Raw genomic sequence first — 10,548 nt, forward strand, 5'->3', positions numbered from 1 at the left:
CTTATCCTTTGGAACCACTGCAACAGACGGGAAGTCATGACGCGTTGAGAGCCAAAAAACCTGGTAACCGCCCGACCGGGAGACATCTGCCCCGGCTGGTCGGGCGAGTTTTACTTAGCAAGAATTCAGAAGCGAAGGTTCAGGAGAAATTTGCTCCTGCGCCCACCGGGCGAAATCTGCCCGGGTCGGTCGGGCGAATGTTACTTAGCCAAATTCCAGAAGATTAAAGCAGCCAAAAGATCATTACTTGCGGGCCCGATCGGGCGAAATCCGCCCGGGTCGGTCGGACGAGGCGAACGAAGAGCTTCTGAAAGGCGCCCGGTCAGGCGCGAAGAAGGAATATCAGACCTGACGACCGCCCGACCGGGCGAAATCCGCCCGACCGGTCGGGCGAGGCGATCTTTGGGCCGTTTTAAGTGCGTGTTGCGCCAGATTTATTAGACATATAAATACTTATTTTCTTAGAGTTAAAAACTATGCCTTTTTATTAGAGAATACATTTTTACTACTTTTTAGAGAGCTTTGAGAGTACTCCATTGTTAAACATTGATTACTACGCTTTGATTCCTTCAAGTAAAGACTAAGTTTTCTTAATCTCTTCTTTCCTTCATTATTATTATGTCTTTTAATTTGTTTATTATTTATTTTGTTATTTCAATTATGCGTGAGTAGTCTATTAATCTAGGGTTAAGTTAAACCCTAGCAATGATTTAATACATGAATTCCTCCATTAATCCCATGTTTATGTGAACAACTGTTCTTGTTTGATTGGATTGTTCATATGTTCATTATCATACTAGGGATAGATGATTTTGATTTGACTCCATATATCTTGTTTTCAATGGGAATTGAATCTAGATTGTTTTGTTGATTCAATCAATGGTATGAATATCTCTATGGGAATAAGTAGATAGGATTGCTAGGAATTTAATTGTAATGCTATGCTTAATGTCTCTTTCTTGCATGATTCCACGGGAGTAGGTTTGATTGCTTGGTTAGAGTAGCCATTGGTACTCGAGAGAGGTCTTTGGTAGTTATAGGGTGCATTAATCCTCTTGAATCGTTGATTATGTTTATTTGGGATGGAAATTATTCATGTATTGGTCATGCTAGTGGTGATGCTTAATTCTAGATGTTTTAATTAATTGATATACCTTGTGTGTTTCTAGTAATTGTCATAGTTTGGCATTAGTCTTAGTTCAACATCCTTTCCATCATCGTTTGTCACTTGTTTAGTTAGATTGAGTCAAGATACCTAGTGTTTGATACTGTTTGTCCCTGTGGATTCGACCCTGACTTGCCCTGCTACATAGTTAGGAGGTTAGTTAGGAACTTACTTTTGTTAGGTGCGCGACACGCCTACCAGTTACTTCTACAACCCCTATAAAATTAGGCTCTTATTCTTCTCATCAACTCATATCAGCGTCTCCTCCAGCTTGCGTAAAGGAAGAACGAGGAGTTGAAGGTTGTCTCGATTCGTCGACGTGACCAGGGGCCAGAGAGTTGATTAGGTTAGGATTCAGATTTTCGTGAGACCGAGGTCAGTAAATGATTTCTAGTTTTGTTCCTTAAAATTAGAAAAATAAGTATTAAGAAAAAACTTCATGATATTCTAGAATAAATTATTTCGATCCGGTTTTTCTAGGATATCCCATCGGAAAAAGTTGAAAGCTAGAAAATCTTCCCGGATATCTATTTTTTCGAGTTGGATCTACCAGATCGCGGATTAGGTCAACCAGATCAGATTTTTTGAACAACCCTACCTCCTAATATAGTCCTGAATATTGTTGGTATTCCTCTTCCTAGCTACATGCTTCCCGACACTTATGTATGAGAATGACTAGCTTCACTGACTTTTCATTTAAATTTGCAACCTGACTTACTCATGAAATTCAATTAACGACTTCCCCTTTCTTTACCATTGGATTTGGAAGAGTGATATCACCCCTAGGGATGTGCACCAGTCTAGGATTGGACCGGACCGGACCGGTTGGTCTGGTGAACCGAAATTCGTTTTTTTTGGACTAGGACCAGATCGAAACATAATATTTTGGACCGGTTGGACCGGAATTTGTATTTTTTTTATTTAAATTTTTTTTGGCTTAGGTTTACACATGTTTATATATTCGATAGATTTAAAACTAATAATTTTAAAAGAAATAATCTTAAATACAATAAATATGAGGCTTTAACTTTACTTTTCTAAGTTTTAAACTTATTTTAACATTCAAAGCTATTTTTACAAAAAAATTCCGGTCCAAATTCCGATTTTGAACTAGATCGGATGGGAAATTCGGAATCCAAGTTTTGATAGACCAAAAACCGAACCGGTCCGAATTCCGATCCCGATCCGGTGCTGGTCCGAATTTCGGTCCCGATCCAAAAGGGCACAACTAGGACAATTATTAGAGGAAACTACTAACCATTTATTCTCTTTTTGTCCCTAGATTCAACCTTTTTGGACTAGACATTGTTTAGGCCTAAAATTAATCATATTCTTCCCACTTATATGTGTCACTCCTGAACTAATTTATGCTCTAAACCTGACGCCTTTCCATTTTTAGTTACAGTCTTTGGAGTATTAGGAAAGAAAGTAATTATGTTATTTTTTATATTAGCCTTCTCAATATTAATCAAATATATTACTAAGCCTTTAAACTGCATAAGGAATGGTCGTCTCAAACTACGATTGATTTCTTCTTCACCACTACTTATTTTTTCTCGTAGGTTCCCTTCCATTATCTCTATTCGATGGTACCCTCCTCCATACGGATGCTACAAGTTACATTTTGTTGGGTTAGTAATTGCTACATCTGCTGCAACCCAAGTTATTATTCGAAATTCTCAAAGCAACCTCGTTATCGTACAAACTTATCATTTTGATCAAACTTTTGCTCTTATTGCTGAATCTTGAGGACTAAGAAATGGGCTCCTCTTGGCTAACTAGCATAACATTCGCAACCTTTATATTCAAAGTGACAACCAAGTGGTTATACTTGTTTTGCAAAGGGTTATACTCATCCCCATGGCCACTTTAAACCATCAGTGACGTTATTCGTCTTCTCCTTCGTATATTTAGTTTTCTCCTTCGTATATTTCGTTTACTAGTCATATCTTATGTGAAGAAGAAATTATATACATCACCTAAGACAATATAAAACCAAAAACATTGCAAATGTTAAATAACTCAACTAGGTTGTCCCCTTAAATAATAAGGAATGCTAGAGACAACTATACAATCATGTAAACACATTCTCTATCCACATTTTATCTCTTTGAGAACATTTTCTAGGAAGAACAAGCTTCACTCTCAACTGTACTTGCACCTTCATTCTGTTAAATAACAATTATGGCTTCCGAACCTCCTCGTTCCACACAGCTTCATTTTGATCCCACAATAATTGATACACTAGGCCAGAGAATACCGCAGCTAAAATTTTCTTTTGAAGACATGTTCTTCTACTTCTTTGCACAAACATAATCTGTTTTTGGAACAGATTACGGGTAGAGTAAATTTGCAAGCAACTCTTGACCTTGTCAAGACACTAAGCAACATAGTTACATTGAAAAAATAGATGGTTATGATTTTCTTGATCCCATTTATACACAGCAAACACTGAGAGTTATCCATCACACCAAGCTGCACCAACTTATCTGTAGTTCTGACCCTTTGGTGGATTACTAGCCAACTAATGAGCCTATGCTTAGGGAAAGAAATTCAATTCCAAATGAGTTTATCCCAATGGCTCACTTCATTCTCCCCTGTCATCTTCTGATATATGAGTGTAATGTTGAATTTAGTCATTTCACTGATCTCCTATTGAGAGTACAAGGCTTTTTTCTCATTCTTGATCTGGCAAATCTACCTCCAAAGGCAATAACTATCTTATGGTGGTTCATATTCCCACCACTCCTGAGCTTTAATATACACTTCATGAACCCATTTGATTCACGAATTGTCTTATTTAGTAGTGACAACCCAAACATATTTAGCTAATGTAACTTTGTTCGAAATCATGATATGTCTCACACCAAGACCACCTGCTTGCTTAGGAGTGCAAACCTTTTGCCAAGCTATATACCATGGTTTACTACTGCTATATTCATCACTCCATAGGGAAGCTCTACAAATCTTCTCAATTTCTCTTAAAAGAAACTTAAGCATAATGAATATTTGTGCCTAGTAAATGTGACTAATCCGCAACATAGAGTTATTGAGTTTGATTCTGGATGCATATGGGAGATTCCTACTGCTCTAAACTTTAGTTCGAGCTCCCATCTTCTCAGTAATACCATTACACTCAGTAATGGATATCTTTCTTGCACAAATAGGGACTCCTAAGTACTTGAAAGGAAGCCTGCTGTGATTAAACCCTAAAACTTGTTTGATTCTTTGAAATAAATCCAGATTGACCACAATAGTGTAAAAAACTGACTTGTGTTGACTAATTTGCAGGCCTGAAGAAGCTGAAAAAAAAGCTTGAAGGCTTTAAGGTATATATCGCATGAAATTTGCCAGCACAATACAAAATTACATCATCAGCAAACACCATATGATTCAACTTGATTTGCTTGCATATGGGATGGGATTGAAATTGGGGGTGTGTCTCAATTTTCCTGAGATCCTTGATATGTACTCCATGCAAATAACAAATAATAGGGGGGGGGAGGATAGGATGTACCTATTTCAAACCTCTATTAGAGACAAAAAAACCCATGAAGAGACCCATTAACTATAAGTGTAAACTTAGTAGACTTTACACAGACCATAACAAGCTTCACAAAAATTACAAGGATCTTTAAAGCATACAACATTCTTCTAAAAATTCTCAATCAACTATGTCATATGCTTTTTTAATATCTAGATTCATAATACAACTTTCTTTCATATTCTTTCTACCATAGTGCCTAACCAAAACCAGACACACCATAACATTGTGAAAAAAAATATTTCTTTTACAAATGCTTCTTGATTTTCAACTATTGTTGTATGGGTATAACCCAAGTCTATTAGCGGCCATAGGGAACAAGGCCGCGAATAAGATAGTGGACGCGAGTAAGGTAAAATCATCAGAAGCATCGTTCAGGTCAGCTTGTTTCTAAAGACCGACAGTGTTGGCGGACGCCTAACAAGACAAAATAAAGGGAATCTTCCCACCTGTCAAATGCGTCATAGCCCTACACGTGTCAAAGGATCATACGCCCTGTCAGAGGAATAGTATTTCTATAAATACCCCAGTGGTACTATTCTGCAGGTACATTCTCTTTCATACCCAAAATAGCTTATCTCTCTCTCTAGTTTCTCTCTCTATAATCTTCGTGGGACCAATTACTGACTTAAGCGTCGGAGGGGGTTTCCTCAGAACCACCCCGAGGGTAGTTTACGTTTGCGTCTTGTGCAGTTTCCCAGCAAGGACGTGACCTCTCACAACTTAGCGGACTCACGCGAGGACGCTAACCGTTTCCAACCGAAATGATTTGGCGCTAGAAGGAGGAGATCTCACCCTTCTAAGGTATCAGTCATGGAAGATGCAAACAATGCTACCCACGGTCAGCCCGAGCCCGAGCAGGGTCAGAACTCCTCGCAGCCAGTCATCACTGGGGCGTTAGGAAATCCACAGTTCCATTACCGGACACCAGGAAACGAAGAACAAACCCCAAACAACAACGTACCATTTAATCTGGCATATCCAAGTCAGTTCTCCCCCGAACAATTACAAACTGTAGCATCATTCATCCAGATGCTGATAGGTAATCCTCAGCAAAATGCTCCTCCACAACCCTCTGGCGGCACCCATAAGCGACCACCGGCTATGGCTGGTAGGAACGCGGACGGTACCCCGCTTCGAAAGATGCAGTCCTTGGGAAGAGAGGGACGGGAGATGGAGAAGAAGATAGATCGATCTGACTATGAGGAAGAGGTCCTAGACACAGAGGAGATATACCATTCTGAGGAAGAAACACAGGGTTACTCTCGCCGTGAGTACAGCACCGCCGGTGCTAGTAACTATTCGGCCGGGGGTCACCTCTTGATCAAGCCTAAGCGTTCCCCCTTCACCCTGGAGATACTAAATCATCCTATGATGCGGATTAAGATGCCGTCCTCAAAGTATGATGGCACTTCAGACCCGGATGATCACGTGGCAGCTTACGAGGACCACATGTTCCTTTACACTGACGTGGACGCCATATGGTGCAAGGTCTTCCCATCTACCTTGACGGGCATAGCTCAGACGTGGTTCAAGAGTCTCAAACCAGGTAGCATTTCTAGCTTCTCCCAGCTGTCGTCCACATTCAGCACTCATTTTGTTAGTAACAGACGTCGCGAGCGTACTACGGGAGAGTTGCTACCTGTCAAGCAGGGGGCTAATGAGAGTTTAAGGGATTATATTGGCCGCTTTAATGTTGAGGCCGTCTCAATCCCGCGATTACAGCAGGATGTAGCAATGCTAGCTCTGATGACTGGACTCAAGGAGGGGTCGCCAATATGGTAAAATCATCAGAAGCATCGTTCAGGTCAGCTTGTTTCTAAAGACCGACAGTGTTGGCGAACGCCTAACAAGACAAAATAAAGGGAATCTTCCCACCTGTCAAATGCGTCATAGCCCTACACGTGTCAAAGGATCATACGCCCTGTCAGACGAATAGTACTTCTATAAATACCCCAGTGGTACTATTCTGCAGGTACATTCTCTTTCATACCCAAACTAGCTTATCTCTCTCTCTAGTTTTTCTCTCTATAATCTTCGTGGGACCAATTACTAACTTGAGCGTCGGAGGGGGTTTCCTCAGAACCACCCCGAGGGTAGTTTACGTTTGCGTCTTGTGCAGTTTCCCAGTAAGGACGTGACCTCTCACAACTTAGCGGACTCACGCGAGGACGCTAACCGTTTCCAACCGAAACAATTGTATTAGGGAGAATTAAACTAAGCCGAGTATAAATCATTTAAGTTATGCACTTATTTAATATGTTGCAACAGGCTATAAGACTAAATTCAATAACAGAATTAGTTTAAGACACTTTAGGAACAAGTATTAAAATAGTGGTATTCAGTTCTGTTAGCAGCTTACCAAAATTGAAGAGGGTTTAGGGTTTAGGGTTTAAAGTTTAGTTGAACAGCATGAGTAATTTCCCCACCAATGATATGCCATGTATCTTTAAAGAATGGAGATCCAAAATCGTCAAGACATGGCGACTTGTCTCCTAGGATAGAGAAGAGAACTTTTCTCACTTTTAGTGCAGTATAAGAGCATGAGCAATGGCTTGGTTTTAGTTGGTCTAGGAAAAAGTAAAACTAGCTTTACTTAGTCTAACCATTGGCACACTTGGTCCTTGGAGCTGGTTGGTCTAGAATTCCAGACCAACAGGCCCTCGGATGGCGTGCACACAGCTAATAACGAGCAGCCACGTGGCGAAGAAAACTGGCGAAAAAAAGCATGAAACGCTGGGTTTAAGGCAAAAAAAGGCGGAAGAAATCAGGAGAGTTGTGCGTTTCAGTTAATAGTGTGGGGCAAAGTGACTGATGAGCTGTCAGTGGCTCTGACGCGCGTCAGATGCCACTGAGCAGCAAATCAGTTGCTGCCAAGTGTGTGTACCGCCAGCTTTTGTAACGTTACAAATTTATGTTTCCATAAAACAATAATTTGTAACGTTACAAATTTTGTAACGGTAAAAAAAAAATGACGTTAAAATTAAAAAAAAAAATTACAATAACGGCTATAAAATATTTTTATCTATAAATTGAGCCCAAATTTCATTATTTTACCACACCTCTTCCTAATATATTTTTTATCTAATTAGCTCTCTACCTAATATTACTTAAAGTAAGTCAATATTATGGATTCAAATAATCCTAATTACTCCCAAAATAATCCAAACCACTCACAAAATTCCCAAAATAATTTCCAATTCGATCCAAGTGTGCTACAAAATCCAGAATTTCAAAGAATGTTTATGTTTTTCCAAAGCCAATCGAATTACCAAAATTCTCAACAAGTTACACAACAATCTCCACAAAGTTCTAATCATCTATCCCAACAACAAGTTCAACCATCTTTTCCTATATCCCAACATATTTCACAACAACATGAACAACCTAACGAAAACGACGATGAATAGTATGATGCATAGTGCCGCATTGAATTGTCTACTCCTACATTGCATTGAATTGTCTGCTCCTATATTGCATTGATATGTCTAATCTATAAATCAATTATTGTTATGTACATATGATGGATTTTTCCTATATAATAGAGCATAACTTCAACAATAAAATCACAACTCCAATCACTTTTCCTCTCAATCTTTTATTTTCTAGAAAGCACCACTTCAATCAACATATCTCCAAAATGAACTATGATTCAAGTTCAGGTTCTGAGTTTTTTAATTACATGGTTGAAGATTACATAGAATGGAGTCAGTCCGTTGATGCTGAGCAACAAAATGAAGAAGAAATTGTACCCCGCACTAGAAATTTTGTGCGTAGGAACGTAGGAAGCTCATGAAAGATTGTTTCATGATTATTTTAGCAACGAACCTCTATACCCCGAGAATATTTTTCGTCGTAGGTTTCGTATGCATAGGCATGTTTTCCTTCGTATTGTCGAAGGTGTAACAATTCAAGATGCTGAATTCTTTGTGCAAAAACCAGATGCTACTGGAAGGATGGGTGCATCTAAACTACAAAAATGCACAGCGGCTATCAGGATGTTGGCATATGGTTCATCATCTGATGCTGTTGACGAGTACCTGAAAATTGCTTCAAGTACCGCTAGAGAGTGCCTTCTTCATTTTGTCGAAGCGGTTGTTGCTAGATTTGGAGATGAATACTTGAGGAAGGCAAATGCAAATGACATTGAGCGTCTCCTACATGAAGGCGAGCGTCGTGGCTTCCCAGGCATGATGGGAAGCATCGATAGCATGCACTGGAACTGGAAGAATTGTCCTCGGGGCTGGAAAGGAATGTATCAAGGAAGAAGCAAAACAGCAACCATAATCTTAGAAGCGGTTGTTTCAAGTGACTTATGGATATGGCATGCTTTTTTTGGCACCCCGGGTTCATGCAATGATATAAACGTATTGCAGAGGTCTCCCGTCTTTGATGATGTCCTACAAGGAAGAGCCCCAGAGGTCAACTTCTCGGTGAACGGGACAACTTATAACATGGGTTACTATCTTACTGATGGCATCTACCCAAGATGGTCAACATTCATCCCCGCAATAAAGCTCCCCCAAACCCCCAACAAAGAGTATTCACACAACATCAAGAAGCTGTTTGAAAAGATGTAGAGCGTGCATTTGGAGTATTGCAAGCTAGATTTGCAATCATTCGTAAACCCGCTCTCGCGTGGAATAAAGACATATTGTGGAAAATAATCATGGCATGTATCATCATGCACAATATGATTGTTGAAGATGAGCGTGATACTTATCAAAATTACCGAGATCCAAACGAATATGATCAGCTTTAAACTCAAAATAACGAGGGGTCATCTAACCAAGTCGGAGAAGACTCATTCGTTGTGCACAACGGAAGACTCGATGCGCGAAATTTAGGTGCATACATGGAGAGAAGATCTGAGATGCGAGATGCGGAAACTCACATCTCACTAAAAAATAACTTGGTTGAACACATATGGCGTAAGTTTGGGCCTAATCGTCAAGTTGATTAACTACCTTTATTTAATTAATTATGGTTTAAGTTAATTTCAAATTTCATGTATTTGTGTGTGTTAAATTATCTATCTTAGCTTTATGTATCAATCTATCATGTATTTGTGTTTTAAATTATCTATGTTTATGTATCAGATTTCATGTATTTGTGTTTTTTTAATTATCTATGTTATGTAATGTGTTCGTTTTTTTAAATTTATAATGTCAAGTTAACGTAATTTAATTTAAAGTAAGCTAATTAACACATATTTACTACAATCTCAAGTTAACGCTAATTTAATTTAACGTAAGCTAATTAGCTTGTAACGTAATTTAATTTATCGTAATTAATTTAACGTAAGCTAATTAGCTCGTAATTAATTTAACGTAAGCTAATTAGCTCGTAATTAATTTAACGTAATCTAATAAGCTTTTATTAATTTAAATCATCTATTTCATATAAAAAAATTAAACATTGAATATGGTGGGGTTTGGTAAAAGTAGGAGAGAGAGTATAGGGTGGGGTTTGGTAAAAGTAAGAAAGAGAAATAGAAAAACCAAGTAAGACCAACCAAGCCATTGTGACAAAAAAAAGATGAGTTGGTTGGAGTTTTAGTGGGATGTGAGGTGTAAGAAGGAGGGAAGGAGAGAGAAAGAAAAAAGCTCCAAGACCAACCAAGACCAACCAAGCCATTGGTGATGCTCTAAGGCCTCTCCAGCAGCTGAATTACTTGTTATAACTGGACCCATACTAATCATTGCTTGCTTCTTTCTCTAGCTTTATTTGATAGTGTAGAGCCAATTAATTGCTTATAAGAAGCTAAGAAAGCTTCATTAACATTAGTCAAAATATATTGCCAGACACCATCTTATCATGTATGGCATAACTGTATTTT

At 38.9% G+C, this 10,548-nt stretch overlaps 1 protein-coding gene across 1 annotated transcript; it reads left to right on the forward strand.

Moving 5' to 3' along the window:
* The first annotated feature begins 8,575 nt into the window (after positions 1-8,575).
* LOC125492851 (uncharacterized) lies at positions 8,576-9,289 on the forward strand. The gene has a single exon (XM_048635585.2). It carries the CDS (start codon positions 8,576-8,578, stop codon positions 9,287-9,289), a length of 714 nt encoding a protein of 237 aa, XP_048491542.2.
* The last annotated feature ends 1,259 nt before the right edge of the window (positions 9,290-10,548 follow it).

This window comes from Beta vulgaris, chromosome 8 (genome assembly GCF_026745355.1).
Source record: "Beta vulgaris subsp. vulgaris cultivar EL10 chromosome 8, EL10.2, whole genome shotgun sequence".
Taxonomy (NCBI): domain Eukaryota; kingdom Viridiplantae; phylum Streptophyta; class Magnoliopsida; order Caryophyllales; family Amaranthaceae; genus Beta; species Beta vulgaris.

Bases quoted from the DNA above. Each gene is read 5' to 3' on its own strand.
- LOC125492851 (XM_048635585.2), top strand. From the start codon at position 8,576: ATGCATAGGCATGTTTTCCTTCGTATTGTCGAAGGTGTAACAATTCAA.